The sequence below is a fragment of the Hipposideros armiger genome, unplaced genomic scaffold (assembly GCF_001890085.2).
Source record: "Hipposideros armiger isolate ML-2016 unplaced genomic scaffold, ASM189008v1 scaffold_105, whole genome shotgun sequence".
NCBI lineage: Eukaryota > Metazoa > Chordata > Mammalia > Chiroptera > Hipposideridae > Hipposideros > Hipposideros armiger.
The window spans coordinates 2,275,566-2,296,537 of record NW_017731455.1 but is presented as its reverse complement, the minus strand read 5'-3'; the positions used below and the strand labels follow the sequence as shown (position 1 = coordinate 2,296,537).

Sequence of the window (20,972 nt, the reverse complement as noted above, 5' to 3'; positions counted from 1 at the left end):
TAAAAAACAGGAAATATGCATATATAATTATTTAAGCGGCGGTGGTACAGTTATAAAACAGGAGAATCTGTTGTAGCATCTCTCCTACCCTGGGCTCCTCTCTCCTTCCCTTCAGCCACTTTCCCTTCCCTTCCCAGTGAGCCCGAAGTATGCGCCTTCCATTGGTCTCTCCCCTGCTCCATTCAAAACAGTTGACATCGTTTATATTGGATGTGAAGAGAAAGCTAGTCAATTCTCACCAAGGTGTGAATGCCCAATACATTTAGTCTTTGCCTGTGAGCATTTGGCTTTCAAGAAGCATTAAGCCGAAGGTTTTTCTGGAGAAATTCTGGAGTGGGTGAAAGTGACCATTAAAGAGGAGAATCTCCCTGGTGATCATCCGTTACTCTAGGTCACTGAGTCTGTCCCCTGCTCCATGCCAGAAGGACAGCTTGACGCCTTGTTTTGTCAGGATCGCTGCCTCTAGAAATGGAGTGCATGCCTTGTGGGACTGTGTAAGGAAGTTGTGGTGAGGCAGGTCAAAGCACACGCAGCCCCCCCCCCCCCCAGGCCAGTCACTCTGCTGGCCTTCCTGGAAAGGGGACTAAGAGTAACAGAAACTTCACTGCAGCCTCTTGGAGCTTTACCGTGGGTGACTGACATGAACCCAGGCACGGAGTCAAGTTCTCTGGCCAGATAGCGCTCCTGCCTGTCACATACCAATCAAAAAACAATTCTTCTCCTGATATCTATTTGACCAGAACTTTCTCTATACCAGGTATCAGAGAGATTAATATGAACATTTACTCCATTTCAAGAAGAAAAAAAAAGGGGGGGGGCTGAGTAGGTAAAGTAACCGGCCAACTGGTAAGAGGCAGATTGGGTCTTGCAGCCAATCTGTCTCCATAGGTTGAGTCTTTTCTTCCATGCTACGCTTCCTCCTTGCCAAGTACCAGAGAGCACAGATGTGGGATCCAGAGATGGGAGCCCCGTGGGCCACCTCCAGTTTTCCAATAGGGAACTAAACGCAACTAGCAGACAGGTAGGTGACAGAATTGCCAAAATGCATCAAATGTGGTACATGAATCGGGTACCTCACAGAGTTCCATTTGTTCTATTACAATATACATAGAGTCATGCATTTCCATCGAGAGAGAAAAACAGCAACGAAGAGCTATGTGCTGTCTCCTGGAGAGAACTATGTAGGATTTTGAGTGTCCCCAAACAAGTCATTTATGCCCTGAGAGAGTGAGCTCTGCTAATATCCTTAGATGTCAAGGAAGGGGGAGGTTTTGGTGGTGAGCAGAGTGTAAAATGCCTCATGCTCGGGGTGAGCCTGGTACTGCCAAGGGCAGACATGGTTGTGTGTGTCACAGGCAGTCCTGCTGCTTGGAGCGGTCTCTGTGAGGTGAGGGAGAACTCTGGATTGGACATAGGTCACCCCAGATTTCAAGCCCAGACCTGGGCAGTTGGAGCCTCCCTGGAGAAATTCCAGAGGTAGCCCCAGCCAGGCCCCTCCAGGTCCAGTTGTGTGGGTTGCATTTCTAAAATGTGATTCAACTTTATAATCTCAAAAAACAAATAAGCCACATTGCTACATGACCTTCAGAACTTTTTGTTTAGTTGGGGGTACAAGGCTGGTATATCCACGTCCTGTGTGTTTCCTTATTGCTTTTGTATTAGCCTGTATTTCTAAAGCAATATTAGCTCCGGGCTCTGCTAACGTGGGATAGTGACTCAGCCTGTCATCATGCTGGAGGAAGAGGTGAGTCTCTGAGCCAGTGCCCAGGAGGCCCGAGGACCCTGTCCCTGGGTGCAGGAGTCCATTAGGGAGCCCTCCCTGGCGTTCCTCCTGGTTGGGACATTGAGGGTCAGTGCTTCCTCATGGCCACGCCCATGGGTGACTTCACCCCCTTCTCAGCTGGGCTTGAAGATCATTTGAACTTGGTTGTTCTTGTATAAGGGAGTTAGGGAAATAGGTGTGCTTTGACCCACCTTCCCCCTCCTGTACAATCACCCAGGGCCCCGGAAACAATAAATCTAGTGGTTTAGAAGTGACTGGGCTTCTAAGGCAACCCAGCCTGGGTTTATATCTCAGCTCTGCCCCCAATCCTTGGGAGCAGTTTAAAACCCCGAGTTTCCTCATTGGGAAACAGAGAATGAGAATATTAACCTGCCTCAGGAAAAGCTAAATGTATAAAGAACGTCAGTGCATAGTGCAAACTAAGTCTCCTAAAACAGTTTCTTGTTATTTGTTTGTTCATCACGAAGCCATATTACAGTGTGGATGCCCATGGAATCTTGCGGCGAAAATGAAACACTCAGTCACTTCTCACTCTGCCCTTCATAGGCTTATCTTATCAGCTAAGGGGCAGCTGGGCCATTGGTCATGGAGGTGGACTTGAGAATCACTGCAGAATTCCCAATGCAGCCCCACTGCTGGCCGGCTGTGTGACCCAGGCCAGGTTCATTTCTCTGTGTTCCCCTTTTCTCATCTGTAAAATGAAGCTGATGTTAATACCACCTACCTCCTCAGGATCACTAAGATTCCATGAGCTAGTTAAGGCAAGGGACTTAGAGAGATACTTGACATAAGGTTGGCACTCTAAACTTAAAAAAAAAGATCCGATAACAGCCTTGAGAGAGAGGCATTGTCATTTTCACTTTTGCCCTGAAACTTCTTGGCTGAGGCAGGTGTGAGGAGGCTCAGTCTACCCAGGCCAAGGCAGGTAAAACGGCTCCAAGACCGCCCCGTACCTGTGACATACTGATGCTGTCGGATTTCTACCAACTTCCAAACTTCAGAAAGCATTCTGAAAATGAATGATTCAGGGATTCAAATTAAAGATACAGAGAGACTTTATGTCAGTATTTTAAGTCCAAGGAACTGGAAATGTTAAATAAATATTATTTAAATGCTTTCTCATGAAGTCATTGAGGAAGGTAAAATAAAAATAAAAATAAAAATAAAAAACAGGGCCGGCCGAGTGGCGCGATGGTTAAGAACTGGCTTGGGACGCCAGAGGGCCCCGGTTCGGATCCCACATATGAGGGCCAGTGACACTGCCCTCCACAGCTAAGATGCTGAACAACAGCTCAACCTGGAGCTGGGCTGCTGTGAGTCGCCGGTGACGGCGTAGGCTGCAGCCCCTGTGGCAGTGAGTTGCCATGGGCTACCGTATGTAGCCAGCAGCCAGCGTGAGCGGCCAGCAGCCGCAGTGAGCGGCCGTCCAGAAGCCGGCGACTGATCTGCCTCACCCGGGAAGAGCGCAATGATGGTGCCAACTTGGGCCAGTGAAGCAACGTCCTCCACAACTAGACTGAAGAACAAAACGACAGCAACTTGTCTGTTCCCCTTCCCCCAATTCCCCAGCACTGTTCCCATCCCCCCAATTCCCCAATAAAAATTCTTAAAAAATAAAAAATAAAAAAATGAAAAACAAAATAAAATAAAAATAAAAAAATAAAATAAAATAAGTGGCAGACAATGGGTCCATCTATCTCCCAAACTATAATGGTTTGCTTCTGAAATGCAGTTGGCCCTTTCCCCTAAATCTTCATTTCACCACTCCTAGGTCTGCCCTTGGAAATATGAGAGAACTACAAACATTTATTTCTCTAATCATGTTTCAAATATGACAGTTCTAATTTTCCAAATTGATCTCTTCTATTACCTGTCCTTCCCAAATAATTGTTTCCCTCCTCAACTCTAGGACTTTCTTCAAGCCCCTCTCTGCCCCTGGAAGGACCGGTCCTCTCTGCCCTCATCTCCTCGTTGAATGAGAATTATCACTGCCTTTTTTTTTTCAAAATTAAATTTATTGGGGTAACATTGGTTAATAACATTATAAAAGTTGCAGGTGTACAGTTTATAATACATTGTCTGTGTGTTGCCTTGCGTGTTCACCACCCAAAGTCTAGCCTCCTCTGTCACCATATAGTTGACCTCCTTTACCCTCTTCATCCTCTCCCTGCCCCCCTTCCCCTCTGGTAACCACCATTCTGTTGTGTTTGGTTGGTTGGTTCATTTGTTGCTTTCTGTTTTATATCCCACATATGAATGAAGTCATATGGTTCTTGTCCTTTTCTGTCTGACTTATTTCACTTAGCATGATACTCTCAAGATCCATCCATGTTGTTGCAAATGGTAATATTTCATCAATGTTTATGGATGAGTAGTATTTCATTGTATATATGTACGATATTTTCTTTATCCAGTCACCCATCGAGGGACGCTTGGGTTGTTTCCATGTCTTGGCTATTGTATCACTGCCTTTCTGATTCACTTCCCTTAGCAAGCTTTTCTGATTAAGCACATGTTCTCTATCATATTTACACAAAATTTGCGTTATAATTTACAGTGGATGTTTACTTTGTGTCATGTACCATGTCTGATGTCTCACGTGCATGCTACAGTTAATTTCTACAGCCACCCTGAGATAGGGATCACTATGATCTTCATTTAATGAGAAAAATGAGGCTTATAGGGGTAGGTAACTTGCCCGCTACTTAGTGGTAGAGCTGGGATTGGAACTCAGGAGTCTGACCACTAGGCTCTATTTATCTTAAGTTGGCCTTGCTTTCATGGCTCCACACAGAGAGGCCAGAAGTTGTTTTTTCCTTTTTGGGTGTCATGTCCAGGTTGATTCCTTGGGTGAGGTGCTGTGTCAGTGGCTCTTGAACGTAGAGGTGGGCACAGCCCCGACCCCAGGTCTGTGCATCTGTGCTCCTGTCCATCTTCTGGTGGTGTCCTTCGGCACCTGCGCTAATTCATTTTGCTCATTTCACTCTCCCAGGGCATGCTCTTCCTCCACAGGAGCCCTCTGGGGTCCCATGGCAACCTGAAGCCTTCCAACTGCCTGGTGGATGGTCGGATGCAGGTGAAGCTGTCTGGGTTTGGGCTGTGGGAACTCAAGTATGGCCAGACGTACAGAACATAGAATGAGAAAACGATGGACCAATCAGGTAACCACTAGCAGGTCTTGCACCACGAGCTATTGGCAGAGTGGTCTGGGGTTCCATCTCTGTTTCCTGATGCCCACGTGCACAGGTGCCTGCAGGTGGGGCTGCCTCTGGAGCTGACAGCATGTGGCTGTTCTGTTCACCCCCGTGGGTGGCATGAGTCCACATGATGTCTGAGTTAGGAGACTAGTTCTCATCCTGGCTCAGCTGGACGACCTGAAGCAAGTCGCTGTCCTTCTCTGTGGTCCTCTGTGTCCCATCACATCTTGCTACCTTCTCAGGGTAGAATGCCCATCTGCCAGGCACTTTAAAAATGAAGAGTTCAGCAGTCCTCTGTCCTCTCTTTGCCCCAGTATCACTTGAGAAGCTTATAAAAATATGTAGTTGACTGGGTCCTATCCCATATCAATTGAATCAGAGTACATGACGATGGGGTCTGGGCATTGCATGGTTTTTTAAATGTGCCCAAGTGATTCCGATGCTCATCTCAGGATGAGACCTGGCACCTGGAGTCCAGCCTTCCTTTTCATATGAGCAAATGGAGGCTCAAGGCTTGTTCCTATGTGTCCAAAGCTAACTGAGCACTCATGAGTCTCACTCTTACATAGCTGGGCCCTGTGGAGCCCAGTGCCCTCAGCCCTGACCGCCTGTCTGCGGAGCAGCACGTGGCCAGCAGTTGTGCTGAGGACATGTGGGGAAGTTTCTGTGACGTGGCATAAGATGATGTCTTACAGAAAAACACAAAGGGGACAATTTTGAAAACCTGCTAGTAGCCATTCCCACTTACTCATCTTCCAATATATTTTCTTTTAATGATTATAACCTATAATCACATAAACCTATACACCTCACTGCAAAAAGAAGTGGAGGTATATACAATATCCAAAATGGATAAATCTATAAAGACAGAATGCAGACTGGTGGTTCTCAGAGGCTGGGGACAGAGGGCAACAGGGAGAAACTGCTTAATGGGTACGGGATTTTATTTTGGGGGGGTGGAAATGTTTAGGTAGAGGTGGTGGTTGCACAACATTGCGAATGTACTAAATGCCACTGAATTAATTATACACTTTAAAATGATTAAGTTTTTGCTATGTAGTCAGTACAGAAGGAAAAAGGAAAATGAAAACCCCGTGTCATTGCACAGCCCTGAGTTAACCCCCGTTAACACGTTAGCACATGTCCTTCCTGATTCTTTTCTCTATATTCATGTCCACGGACCCCTATTTACCTTGTAAGTCAGGAACCATCAGGGCTGACTTCTCAGGGGCTGGATGCTTTCATTCCTCCTGAGCTGCCCTGAGGTACAAGGGGTGGCTTTCCGGTTCTGTCCGGCTGCTCTCTCTCTCCATGTCTTGTTGCTTTGCAGAGCTCTACTGGACGGTCCCAGAGCTGCTGTGTCTCCCAGAGGCACCATGGTCAGGCACCCCGAAGGCAGACGTTTACAGCTTTGCCATTCTGATGAGAGAGCTGATCCGTCACCAAGACAGCGGGCCTTTCGGCGACCACCGCGAGACACCGGACGGTAAAGCTGGGAGCGTCTCCTTGGCAGGCTTTAGGTAGCAGGGTTAGCTTGTTAAATGCTTGCTTTATTGATTGTTTTAGTAAACGTTTATTCCTTTGCAGTTTATTTCATTCTTATTTTTTCTTTTTAAAATTTATATTTTTTAAAAAAATTAGAAACCAATTGCAGTTTGGTTAAAACAAATCAAGGAATTCAGAATTACATAATTAATTCTATACCAGCAGCCAGACCCCGTTAGACGGCCAGTCAGATAGTGTTGCTACTCTACACCACACCCTCCCCTGGCTTCCCATTTGGGGAGTGAAAGCTAAGTCCTTCCAGGGGCCTACAGGACCACCAGAGGCCTCTAAATTAGCCTCGGTGACCATCTACGTTCATGTCTTAGGCCTGACATAATACATTATCACAAACCTCCTGGCTTGAAACAACAGAAATTTATTCTCTCACAGTTCCAGAGGCCAGAAATCCAAAATCAAGGTTCAGGAGGGCTGTGCTCTCTCTAGAAGCTCAAGGGTAGATGCATTCTTTGCCCCTCCCAGCCTTTGTGGGCTTGTGACCACATTGCCTCCTCCTCTGAATATCTCTTCTGTTTGTCTCACATAAGGACATTTGTCATTGGATGAGGGCCTACGTGGATAATCCTAGATGATCTCCTGGATCCACGTTTCTTAATTCTATTTTACAAAGATTTATTTTATTTTATTTTTTTTATTCCAAATAAGGTCACCGTCACAGATTCTGAGGATCAGCACATGGATCTATCTCTTTGGGGACCACCATTCCTAATTCTGTTACAGCCCACTACAACTTCCTAATTCCATTTCCCATAGCCCACTCTGTTCAGTCCCACCCCAGTGCCTTTGCACATGATGTTTCCTCTGCCTGAGGAGCTTTCACCTCATATTTGCATATATAGGTTTGCCTCATTTCTTAAGGACCGCACAATTTTTCATTGTAAGAACATGCCATGGATTACAGATTGATAACACATTTGGTCTGTTTGCCATTTTTTGCTATTGCAAACTGCGGCAATTAGCAGCCTTGTATCTTTGTGGACATGTGTGTATGTTTCTTCAGTATAGATTTCTGTCCGTGAAAATCAAGAGATAAGTGTATTTTAAATATATTTACATTTTTAATAAATGCTGCCCAATTGTCCACTTACAAAGGATATATTCAGGCTTTTTTGCTTCATTTTGTTTTGGTGCTTTGCTAGGTTGTCTCTTAACACATTCCACTAGAGAACTGTAGTAGGAAATGGAGCACCATTTGATCAAGATTAGAAGAATGTAACCCCTTGGAACTGTTATTTTCCACCTTGGCTGCACATTGGAATTACATGGAGAACTTTAAAAACTGCTAATGTCTGAAATGCTCAGAGATAAAATGTAAATTATTTTAGCTCCCTTTTTAAAAACATGCTCTAAAAAATACTTAGGAGTTGTTTTAAGCAGTATAAGCATTACAAGTAACTATAAGTTTTTAACAGTGTTACTCTGCAATAAAAAGATACATTTTTAGAAAAGAAAATGCATTTTTTACATGAAAAAATAATAGTTTAAAACAGAAAAATAAAATGATCAGAAGCAAACAAAACAAAACAAAAAACCAAAAAACTGCTGATGCCTGGATCTCAGCCTCAGAGACTCTGATGCCTGCCTGGCATCAGGGTTTTGAAAGCTCCTGGGTGATGCTAATATGCAGCCCAGGTTGAGAACCATCATCCTGGAGAGAGGATAGGGTGTGTGTGTGTGTGTGTGTGTGTGTGTGTGTGTGTGTGTGTAGGAGCTTCTGTGTAAACCCAGCCTACCTTTCTCTCTTGATTTTTTTTTAAAATTTTTTCTTTGCCTTGCCTACCATTTCTAGTCCAATCCCCAGTGGTCCATCTCACATCTCATCTATAGATCATTGTGCATTCCCTGGAGACTTTTCCAAGTCGAGAACCTTTCTGAGTGTATGTTGTTGCTTTGAAAGCAGATTCCAATTTCTAATTTGTGGCTAAATGAAGATGAGATGAGACTAATCCAAAAAGGTTAATCCAAAATCCAGGTGCATCTGACCTTGGAACCAAGCAGCTACACAGATCTTCCCAACCAAGCCCAGGCAGGAGCCCCCCCTAACTTGCTCAGCTCAGCTGCCATCTAATTGTGCCTGCTGGGGTGGGGATGAGAAGACAGAGGACAATCGGTCTATTTCCCCCTCATTGTAATCCTCTGCTCACAGTTAAATGACAGCCAGCCACCTGGGACTATGTGTACATGGGACTGCAACCAGGAAAAATGCAATGTGTACCTAATTTTTTCCATCAACTTCTCACACTGTTCTACAAACAATCCTGGCGCAGGGAACTGGATCAATATCAATTCTCTGTGCATACTAGACCAGTGGATCTCAAATGTTAGCGGGCATCAGAATTGCCAGGTTTGTTAAAACAGCTGGGTCCCACCCTCAGAGTTTCTGACTCAGTAGATCTGTGTGGGGGAGGGGGAGTTGTGGTGGGGGTTGGGTATTTGCATTTCTGTCAAGTCCCCAGGTGATGGTGAAGACCACAGTTTGAGAAGCACTGGTCTAGTGTGGTCCCCGGACCAGCAACGACTGTATCACCTGGGAACTTGTTAGAAATACAAATTTTTAGGCCCTGGTCCAGAACTTCTGAATTGAAAACTGCAGGGGGGTCCAGAATGTATGTTTTAAATAAGCCCTCCTCCCCCAGGTGATTCTGATGCACAAGGAAACGTGTGTGTGCATACTAATCGGTATGTATACATATATCTATATCTACCCATCTGTATTTCTATGAAGCTAAACATGAGCTCATACTGACATCTCCAATGTCATTACCACTTGGATTATTTATTCTAGTCTCCCCCTATCGCTTCCCGACAGTTAGACCCTGGTTCCTGCTATCCATTCACTTACTTGTTCAATCCTAGTATAGGTGTGAAGTACTTTCAGGGTTGTTGATCTGTACCTCTGGGAGAAGCAATCTCACCAGCTAGAATATAGTAATTATGAATAGTTCCTTTTGTATTTAGTCTTATTGTCTCTGTTCATTTCAGAAGTTAAGTCAGCAGCCCCCGACTGCCTTCAGTGAGGTTATGTCATACAACATAGTTAGATTCTTTTGTCATAAGGCTGCATCCTATCTTAGGGTCATCCAATCTCCCAACTGATATTTTTAAAAATTAGCATTCTTTAAGGTTCATGCTTTCTGTGGTAAAACTCCATGGCAAATAGATAATGTCATGTATCCACCATTACAGCATCATATAGAATAGTTTTATCACCCTAAAAACATCCTGGTCCTTCACCTATTCAAACTTCTTTCCTCCCCCAAACTCCTGGCAGCCTCTGGTCTGTTTTCTGTCTTTATAATTTTGCCTTTTCCAGAATATCACATAAACAGAATCACAGACTGGCTTCTTATACTTAGATATATTTAAGATTCATCCATGTTGTTGAACCTACAGTATTTTTATACATGTGTACATTGTTCTCAAAATGTTCCCTTTACAAAGCCTAGGTAAGCAGAATATTTAATACATTTTGATAGAGGCCAATGAGGAAGTGAAAAAAAGTAGGTTTACAAAGTTGTATACATAAGCAGAACATGGTGGTAACATTTATTATTTATTAAAATATCTTTTATGTAACATATTATATGGGATGCAAAATTGTATAAAGCACACTTTGGGGATTTCTAATAGCAAATGCTTATACCATTCTGAAATCATATAGATATATGCTTCAAAAGCTTCTATTAGAAAAAAAGCTTAATCTAAAAACAGATTAATCAGGAGATACTTGTATGATTTACATTAAGATTCTTCATTTTCCCAGAAGGATTCGGAATATTTCTTGTAAAATATTCAGATGTCTCTGAAATTCTGATCTTTTCAATTCACTTGGAAGCTCAGTTTACAAATTTAAGAGCATATCTATTTAAAGTAAGGTATGCGAAATAACACAAAGTTCAGAGCTTTGTCTATCTAAACCCAAAATGAATTTCAGAAATCATCAGCCGAATCAGAGACCCCACAGCATCAGTTCCACTTCGACCTTCCCTGTCAGAGGAGAAAGGCAATGAAAAGGTCGTGGTCCTAGTAAGAGCCTGTTGGGATGAATCTCCAGAGAAAAGACCCACATTCCCTTCCATCAAGAAAATTTTACGGGAAGCCAGTCCCAAAGGGTGAGTTAGGTGTGCAAACAGACATTTTCCCCTAAGCATTTAACCATTAGAATTTTAAAACTACATGGCTGTGGTTGGTTCTGTGTGGCTTACTTGCTTCATTCATTCATTCATTCATTCTTTCTTTCTTTCTTCCATACAATCCTTCCTCCCTTCTTTCCTCCCTCCCTCCCTTCCTTCCTTCCTTCCTTCCTTCATCATATGCACACTTGATGCCTACCACATGCAAAGCACTGTGCTACACTCTGGTCAAAGTGGAGTGATAAAGCCTCCCTTTATTTCATAAAAGTTACAAAAATGGATCAGGCATTTGTACTTCCATTGCCCTCCTTTGTCCATTCCAGAAATCACTAATCAATCAAGGTCCTCTGTCCCAGGGACATGTGACATGGCTTTAGAATCAATTGGGGTTGAACTATGTGATTAAAAAAAAAAAATTACTCACCAACCTTAAAGTAGGTTATTGACTTAAATTATTCACGCCTCTCAAACAATTTTCTCAATAGTAACTTGCTTCGAATCAGGATAATTTTATCATCTTTTGTCACATTGAACATATGAAGGCACAGCCATGTTAGAAGTAGCTTGAGTTGATAGACGGAGCCCTGTGCTGGGAGTCAGGTGTCTACTCCTAATTTGGCCATTTCACCATGCATTTTTAACACAGCAGTCCTGTAGTCTACATTTTCCATTGCAAAATATTTCTAAATGGTATGTCTCAGGTCAGTTATGTCATGGCTTTTTACTCAGAAAATGTGCTCTCCAATGTTAAGGCAAGTTTATTTCCCATGTGAGCGTCAGTTTCCTCATCTGAGAAATGAGGAATTTAAATGATTTTCTCCAAAAACCATTTTAAAACAAGAGCCTACAGGCTCTCGAAGTGCCCGTTATATCTTTCCTTTGAAAAGAAAACATTTGGTGTGGTCATCTGAAAAGAAAAGCGTGACCTGTCCTAAAATGTCCACGTTTGATTGGCCATGACAATGGCATGCTGGGGAATGGGGGAGGGCAGTGAAGGCCACCATTGGTGGAGTACCCGCTGGGTTCCAGACATGGCTCTAGGTACTTTGTACTCATTATCCCCCTGACTCCTTAGAGAACAACCCTGCAAGGTATGTATTATTATCCTCATTTTCCAAATGCAGAAACTGAGGTTCAGAGGAATACAGGGTGCAGCTGAAGGTCACAGAGCTGGTGAAGAGCGGGCTCTGTCTGTCCTGCCACGTGGCCTCACTGTCATTGTCATTTCACTGAGGTCCTGTTGGCAAGCCTCAAGTAGGAAACCTTCAGGGCAAGACATGTTTTCTTGGAATGTACAGCTGGAAGTGGTGTTCTACTGTGACCCTAAAGTTCTTGGAAAAAGACATTAATGTGTGTGTTCCTTTAAAGCCACGTTAGCATACTAGACAGTATGGTGAGCAAACTGGAAGTATACACCAATCACTTGGAGGAGGTGGTGGAGGAGAGAACCAACCAGCTGATGGCAGAGAAGAGGAAGGTGGATAAGCTTCTGTCCACAGTTCTGCCCAGGTATTCCAGAGCCCTTGGGGGACCTTGACAAAGGAACCCAGGAAGCAACATCATCACCATCTAAGAGGCCCCCTATAGAGAGCGTATTTTCTTTGTTCTTTTCCTAAGAGGACATCAGGTTCTCCTAAAATGGACAAGCATTTTGCGTGTAATTTGGTACACCCTGTAAAGGGAGATAGAGGCAAAGGCCCTTGAATCCATAGGAACAGAAAGTGTAGGTCTTTTACATGGAAGATGGTGGATGCAGCAACAGGAGAGCGACCACCAGATGGCGCTCTAGTTCCATGAGTCTGGTTAATTGCTAACTTCCCAGTATTTCAGATTGTACACCCAAAACCTTTACATAATACAATATGTACCCATGACTTTAGATTCAAAAGTTGCTTCCTTTTTAGCTCTATTCTCATCTGTGCACTCTCTAAACACTTGGCAGAAGCATCTGCTGTTAAAATATTTGCACTCTTCCTATGTACCTTGAGAAAAGAAACGGGGTTGGGGATTTGAATGTGTTAATGTGAGATTGGTTGATTGAAGCAAAAATATTGACTTATGGATCAGTGAATGCCTATATTTGCTTCCACATCTGCAGACCGAGTCTTTATAATCAAACACTAATAACCAATGGGGGAAAATGAAATGCCCTCTGGGAGAAAATCTTTTTGTAAAGACACTTATGTGACCTGCTACTCTCCCTGCCCCCAATTTATAACCACCGATTAAAATCTCTCTTTAGAGAAAATGCAGGTGGAGAAATGGGTGTTAAAAAAATTCCCTCCAGATAATGGATTTTGTTAACTGTTAACCTCACCCACTGAAGCAAAAGGATCTACCAGGGAGGCCTTGTTGAGGGCTGTAGGAGACAAGATGAATATGACACTGTTCAAAAATACTCCTTTTCTCTGGTTTCAGCTTCATTGGAGAACAGCTCATAGCTGGAAGGTCCGTGGAACTAGAACGTTTTGAGTCCGTGACCATCTTTTTCTCTGACATTGTTGAATTCACAAAACTCTGTTCTCTCAGCTCCCCCTTGCAAGTTGTAAAGCTCCTCAATGATCTGTACAGTGTATTCGACCACATCACTGAAACTTACGATGTGTATAAGGTGAGGCCCCTGGCCCCTGGGTCGTGAGGGAACACGTGTTCCTGGTCCGCTGTGCCCTGGGCGTGAGTGAGGATGAACCCGGCCCTAGACGTCAGGCAGGACGGAGGCAGTTTATCTATCTCAATTCATGGCAGAAACTCAATATTTTATTCCTGCTTGTTTTCTTAAAAAAAGGGCTCGATTCACCACAGATGTATGTACTTATCAAGAAGTATCAGTTGTTCCCTCTGTTTCCTTCCACGATTTTATCTTACCGTAAACGCATTTTTTATCTTACGGTAAATGTGTCTTTAAAAGAGGCATTGGCCTTCTACTGGCTGTTTCCTTCAGTTCCCTCCTGAATATTTCCTTCAGATTTAGAGAGTCTCATATTTACTCTTCTTTAAAGGTTGGCTCTTGTGTGAGTTTCACTTCTGATACCGTGATCCTTAGCCATTCAGGGGAACATCGCCTCCCAAGTTTAGACTATCAGACTTGCGGCTAAGGGGGAGACAACGGCTTGCCCAGTGCCACTCTGGGGATGTATGAACAGGGTCACCGGGGTAAAAGTGACTGGGGGAGGATAACAGAAACTGATAAATCAGCTCATTCAGGTAGTGGTGACGATGGCCACTTGGTGTGTTTTCTGACTCTCCAGATGGGCTCGGATCATGATACCAGGGTGCCCATGTTCACACCTGCCTGCTGGGCAGCCGCAGTGCACCAGCTCTGACCATGATTCCAGGGCTCTGTCTGTGGCCCTGGGGCCACGGAAATTTGGGGGACAGTGTGGCGTGAGCCTCGGTCACATGTCCTCAATGGTTATCCCCCAACATTCCCCAAAGATGTTGCCTCTGTTCAAGAGCCCTTGGGTGGAGGGAGAACATTTCAGGTTGGGAAACATGGATTCCACTTGATGGCGCCATATGATCCTTCAAGATTTGCCCCATCAGTACATGCTGCCTAACTGGATTTGAACTTCGGTTGTCAAAATAGCATCACCACCACTATCAGATTTCAGATGAGGAAGCAGTGACTGTGGTGCGGAGGGCTCAGGGAAGGAAGGCTTTGTGGAAGAACCAAGACGAGAGTAAACTTGAAGAAATGCTGGAACTTGGAGAGAGTGAGGTCAGGGGATGTGACTCTTCAAAGTATAGGGCCTCAAAGCAGGGCTCAGTAATGAAGGGCCTTGGTCTCTGATCCACCCCCACCCTTTTGGAGAACACTAGGTCACCTTGTTGCTTTACTTTCAGGTTGAAACCATTGGAGACACATACATGGTGGCTAGTGGACTGCCCATTCGCAACGGGACCCAGCACGTGCATGAGATCGCCACCATGTCCTTACATTTCCTCAGTGCCACCATCCACTTCCAGATTGGTCACATGCCTCAGGAGAAGCTCAAGCTACGGATTGGCCTCCACACAGGTAGGCAGCACTGATGGCAGGTAGTTTTAAATTCAAGTTCTAGGTCCTAGGCCTTTAGGAACTCTGAAACAAAATGCTAACATATGAAGGAAATATTGTAAAGGGTTGAACTGTCTTTGCATGGGAATTTCTAGTTAGCCAGATTGCTTGGTACCAGCAAAGGCACACAAAGACTCCAAGTCTTTGAACCACAAGTGAGGAAGAGGCCAAAACCAGGACAGTTATACTGGGCTGCTTTCCCTCTAAGCCTCTGCATCAAATGCCCTTTGATCTGTTCTGTCCTTGTCAAACTCTTGGCCATGTTACTTGTGCAGAAGTGACCTGCACTTGGTTTAATGCTCTTTTGTCACTGTCTTGAAATTCTTAATATTTTGTAGATGAGGGGGTCCCTTATTTTCATTTTAGACTGGGCCCTGCAAATTCAGTAGCCAGACATGCTCCTTCCTACCTATCCCCCATGGCTTAATGACAATAAATTCTAACCCCCATCTGAATGAATCGCTCCCCTCTGTGTGCCACTGTTGCTTTGTTTACGTCTTCAGTACATGAATAACATTGTCATTCATGTGTCTTAGTCAGCCCAGTTGTTGTAACAAAATACAAGAGACTGGAAGGCTTAACCAGCAGTTTACTTTCTCACACTTCTGGAGGCTGGGAAGTCTAAGATCAGGGTTCCAGCATGGTCAGGTTCTGGCGAGGGCCACTTCCAGTTTGCAGATGGCCGCCTTAGGGCTGTGTGTTCATGTGGCTGAGAAAGAGAGAGAGCTCTAGTGTCTCGTCCTCTTATATGGGCACAATTCGGGGCATAAGGGCCCAACTCCCATGAACTCATCTAAATCGAATTGCCTCCTAAAGGCCCCACCTTCTAATACCATCATATTGAGGATTAGTGCTTCAACATGTGAATTTGGAGGGGACACACAAACATCCATAACAATTGACTCTGATGCTCCCCACCAGAAGTCTGTGGGTTTTGTAGTTTGCCTTCTTTGTAAACCCTAAGATCTACTGCCATGCTTTGCCCCCAAGAGGGCACTTAACAAATATTTATTGAATTGCATTTGTTGACTTGATGTGCATCACGGAGAACAGCCCTTGGGCAATGCAGGCTGGTCATGCGCATCGGTTCTTCCTTTTGTAGGTCCTGTGGTGGCTGGCGTAGTGGGAATTACCATGCCCAGGTATTGTCTGTTTGGAGACACTATGAACATGGCATCCAGAATGGAAAGCAGCAGTTTGCGTGGGTATCATTTCCAGCACTTTGCAAACACAATATCGCCCTCCCTCCAGTCCTCTATCTTTAACTGGCGGGTATTTTTAGAAGACTCATTTGCATTTTGTGTACTGGTTTCCATTTGGAGGATAAGATCATTATCCACTTCAGACAATGCTGATCACAAGCTTTGCAGATGGGGCTTTGCACTGTCCTCTCTGTGGAGCCATGTAAACACACATGACTGCCTCCTTCCAAGACTATCCATTTTAAGCAGTCAGGCACACATGTGATAAGATAATTTAAATGAAGAGCAGCAGTCAGCAAGCTTTTCCTGTACAGGGCCATACAGTAAATATTTTAAGCTTTAGGGGTCATAGTTTCCGTTGCAACTACTTAACTGCTGTTGTGTGTGAAAGGGGTCTTTTACAATATGAAAATGATGGGCATGGCCAAGTTCCAATAAAACTTTATTTGCAAACACAGGTGGTGGGCTGGATTTGGTCTGTAGGTGGTAATTTGCCTATCTCTGACGTATAGTTTTGGTGATGCAGAATAAATCTATGGCCAGGAACTCTGAGGGACATCATCTTTTTTTACTTTACAGCAATTTGATTGCATTGATAAAACCTCTCTTTTAGCTTATAAGTAAAGATATTTTTTTTAATTGGGGAGTTGGGGGATGGGAACAGTGCTGGGGAATTGGGGGAAGGGGAACAGACAAGTTGCTGTCCTTTTGTTCTTCAGTCTAGTTGTGGAGGACGTTGCTTCACTGGCCCAAGTTGGCACCATCATTGTGCTCTTCCCTGGCGAGGCAGATCAGTCGCCGGTTTCTGGACGTCCGCTCACTGCGGCTGCTGGCCGCTCACACTGGCTGTTGGCTACACATGGTAGCCCATGACAACCCACTGCAGCAGGGGTTGCAGCCTAACGCTGTCGCCGGCGACTCATGGCAGCCCAGCTCCAAGTTGAGCTGTTGTTCAGCATCTTAGCTGCAGAGGGCAGTGTCACTGGCCCTCATATGTGGGATCCAAACCTGGGCCCTCTGGCGTCCCAAGCCAGCTCTTAACCACTCGGCTGGCCCCATATAAGTAAAGAGTTTAAGGATCGATTTGGAAAGTGGAAAGGCTGATGTAGGCTCTAAACCCGACTCTAGTTGCACTTCTGGTCACAAACAACATTTTCAATGGTATGTCCCAGCTCTGGCACCATCCCAGGAAGCCTGCGGAACCCAGCTCACCTCCATCCACGGGGAGTGCCCACTTGCATATGGAGTCAGTTCTGTTTTCGGTTCTAAACCGGAACATACTAAAGCTTGAGCAGCACCCAGCAGTGTCTGAGCAATGCCCGGATGGTTGGGGGTCCCAGTGCATGTCCCAGACTTCAGAGAAGTTATCTGTGATTTGCTTAATAAGAGGTGCTGGCAGGCTGAGAATTTGAGCAGCATAGCATTCCCTCTCCGCAGCAGTCCCCGCCCCACTGACACCCATATCGGAGTCAGAACCAAGGCAATAACAAGGCAATCCCTGGTTTATGGCAGCTCTCCAGATTCATGTCTCTCGGAGCACCGCAGGCGCCCTGCTGGCATTGGGAGGGTATGATTTGCAAAAGAGAGGCACCATTCCAGTCAAGGTAAGACCAGGCCGACTGTGCCCACCTGCCCCATTTGGGTCTCTGATGGAGATGTGGCGGGACTGGACGGGCTGAGTGAATCTTCGCGCCATGGTGCGCGGAGACCCCTAAGGTCCACGTGGAGGCGCTCACGACTGCCAGATCTTCTTCCTTCAGAGAGGATTATCCTGTTCTCTCAAGTGGTCGAACCTGGAATCTGTGATAGGAAAGAACTTGTCTCCTACCTGGACCAGCCCCTGTGGGATGCCTCCTTTCTCTGCCACACGTGGTCTCCTGGTTTCTGCTTGGACACCGCAGTCTAGTCTTCTACACAAGGCGAGCCCAGAAATTATAGTGCCCACATTTCCTCTATGTCCCTTCTCCCAAGTCTAAAGTGCCCAGGTCGAGGGCACAGAAAGCTATTGGTTTGGGGGGATTAGGACCTCATCTCTGTACATTTAAATATCTCTTCCTTTTCCCTCTGCCTTCCCCTCCACCCTGGCCTTCAGTCTGTCCCTGAAATGTATCATGAGACAGTCTTATCTTCCTGATACACATCGCCCTTTCTGGGGACAGGATGCTCCCTTGAGATGTTCTCAAGAAAATCTTGGAGATGTTCACAGTGGGCGTGGTGGGTGGTTACTATGACACTGGGTGTTTGGGTGGGTTGGGGGTCCAGGGAAAGAGCTGAGAGGGAACAGGGTGGCGTCTGCTCCCCAGTTTGCTGAGCCTGGTCGTGGTACTGTATTTCATCAGCTGACTTCCAGGAAGAGAAAGCTTTTTCTAGAAGGCAGCAGTGTAGGCCTAGATTTGAATCCTGTTCCTACTTCTTCGCTGTCTGATTTGGCGGCTTGGTTTTATCCTGGCTGAAACGGGAAGAGTGATAACCCCGCTCTCAGGAGGTGGATGCAAGGACGAAATGTGTGTGAGGCGCTTCGCCTGGGGCCCTACTCAGGGTAAGAGCTCAGGAGTATTTCTTCTTATTTTTTTAAGATTTTCTTTGCAACAGACTTTAGCCCCCACTGGCCCTCACCATCTAGGCTGTCACTTACTGTCCATCTGGTCTTATAAACAAAGCCCGGAAATCATTAAGATTCCATTCATAACGAGGCCTTCCCCTCACTGAAGCAACTCCTGCCCAGTAGCAGTTCTGGCTACAAACAATACCCTCAGTAAGCAGGCAAGGGAGGCCCGAGTTGTCTGCTCCGCGGCCTCACTTCACAGGCCGCCTCATCCACTGCCTCACCTGCGGTCCGCTTTGCTTCCCTTAGAGGAAAGGAGAACAGACAACTTTCTGGCTGAAAGGCAACGAAGGCTGCACTATTCCACTGCCCGAATTTACTGAGGAAGAAACTGAACTCCCAGAGATCTTCTGAGGCGAGTATTTTCCATACAGATGTTTGTGGGGTCCCAAGAAAGTCTGTGAGGTGCACTAAACATACCCTTTTCAGGGTGCCATCCCGGGATATTGAGTCGGTCTCCCAGGAGGGGGAGCCATCTAGTTGGCCTCCTCCTCCTAATCTAGACCCAGCGAGATCTGGGGGCTGGAGCAAACATGGAGTTGGATGAGCTGGATATAGTGAACTCATTTCCTGGGGGACCGGGGTTGGGCTGTTGCTCCCAGGCCTGCAGTGAGCCTGCTCTAGCTGCCGGATACTTCCGGCTCCTTACCTTGTGGCTTTGCGGTGAACCCAGTTTCATTCCGGGAGGAAGGAAAGCTGGAGAGGGGAGTCAGGGGCCACCCACAAGCCCGGCCCTGTCCTGCTTCGCTTTGCAAGGTGGCTGCTTCCTAACGTTTCCTACTTATTTTCCTTATCAGTTGCTCAGCCTGCAAGAAGAGAAGAGCCCATACAGAATGCATGTCAGGAATGTTTTCAGGGGGATAATGTTGTACCTGAGGTGTGAGCGATCCCTGAAATCCAGTAGGACTAGGCCACTGTAAGCAGACAGGACCCCTGCAGCTAGTCGCTGGCAGGCCTGGTCTAGAGGTCCGAATGTCCTGTAGCTTCCAAATGGATTATGTCCCATTTTCAATTTATTGCTTACTTTCTTTCCGATCCACAGAGCAAAGGATGCAATCGAGGCTTGACTTTTAAGTAGCAATTTTCATTCATTTATGATGTGTTTTAATTTTTTGGGTAATCTCCAGCAGACAAAGATGAGCTCATCCATTCTGCTACGAATATTTTCCCTTTTACACTAAGAATAGGATTCCAAGTTGTTTTATTCAGTGGTTCTTGTAATAGACTTACTGAACCACTCATGCATTTATAGAACTCCCTTTTTTTATCCCTTGCAACCCCTCACATCCAGTTTATCTTCCATGTAGCTGCTCCTGAGTATGGCAGACCAATTTGAATTATGTATCATATTTGAGACCTTTTCCTATTCAATGCCCCGTGACTGAAGAAGGGAAAACCACTGGGACTGGGAAGGTTTTCTTTCTTGCTGGACCACTGAGCTGCCTTTGTGGGGATAGTTTTGAGCTCTGTATAGGGAAATAAACTACCTTTCGGTGGGTCGAGAGCCGTTAATACCACATTTTACAAAAGGTTTGGTGGAAATTTTGCCTTTCTTCAGAAAAAGGGATGCTAAATAGGACCCAAGGGAAGTGCTTTAGAGTCTCTACCGAACTCCTGAGTGTTTCCGTCAGCAGAACTTGTCATCTGCCCAGAGGTGGGCGACTGAACTCTAGGACCTGCACAGACCCTTTTTTAAATAACGTGATTCCATTTTCATTGTGGTAGTCTCTGCTCCTCTCCAAAGCATCAAGGATTGAAAGCTTCTGGCTGACACTTAGACGAGGGAAGGCAGAAAGCATTTATATGAAGAAGACAGGGGAGCTTCCCCTGTTACCCCAGCATGGGGACAATGGGCCAAAATTGATCTTCTCGTGCCTCAGAACTTCTTCCCGTGTTTGGAATCAGGGATTCTGGATCCCACACACTTTACTCCACTGTGAAAGGGAATAAGGCAGCCTCTGCTATGAGGTCTTTTAGGGAAATGGGCCAGTCCCCATCCATCCATCCACCCATCTATCCATCCGTCCATCTATCCATCCATCCATCCATATGAACATTTCATTAATTCAAGGAGCATTTATTGAGCATTTACTCTGTGCCAGATACCACATTGGGGGAGACAAGAGAATGTGAAACTTTGTCTGATCTTTAGCTGGAGAGGGGAGGCATACATAGTAGTAATGTAATATATTAAGGACTAATAGAGGTATGTCCAAAAGTGTAGAAGTAACAATCAAATATCATTACATTAAAAGAGCACTAGAAAATGATACACAGATGTAGGAATGGGATGGGATATAGCAACCGTCTATTATTATCTCAATTTGTAATTATGTGGACTGTGTGTGTGTGTGTGTGTGTGTGTGTGTGTGTGTGTATTTCCTGCCAACTCTAGTCCACATGCTTAAATAAGTTATCTTCATATAATAAAA

At 45.2% G+C, this 20,972-nt stretch overlaps 1 protein-coding gene across 1 annotated transcript in view; it reads left to right on the top strand.

Moving 5' to 3' along the window:
• LOC109384884 (guanylate cyclase 2G-like) overlaps positions 1-20,972 on the top strand; it is a 49,698-nt gene that overhangs the window by 23,748 nt on the left and 4,978 nt on the right. The window contains 9 exon segments of the mRNA XM_019646567.1: positions 4,776-4,944; positions 6,311-6,466; positions 10,478-10,655; positions 12,045-12,185; positions 13,095-13,287; positions 14,520-14,694; positions 15,836-15,934; positions 17,448-17,539; positions 18,790-18,895. Of these exon segments, the coding sequence (XP_019502112.1) occupies positions 4,776-4,944; positions 6,311-6,466; positions 10,478-10,655; positions 12,045-12,185; positions 13,095-13,287; positions 14,520-14,694; positions 15,836-15,934; positions 17,448-17,539; positions 18,790-18,894 (1,308 nt within the window). The 3' untranslated portion in view covers position 18,895.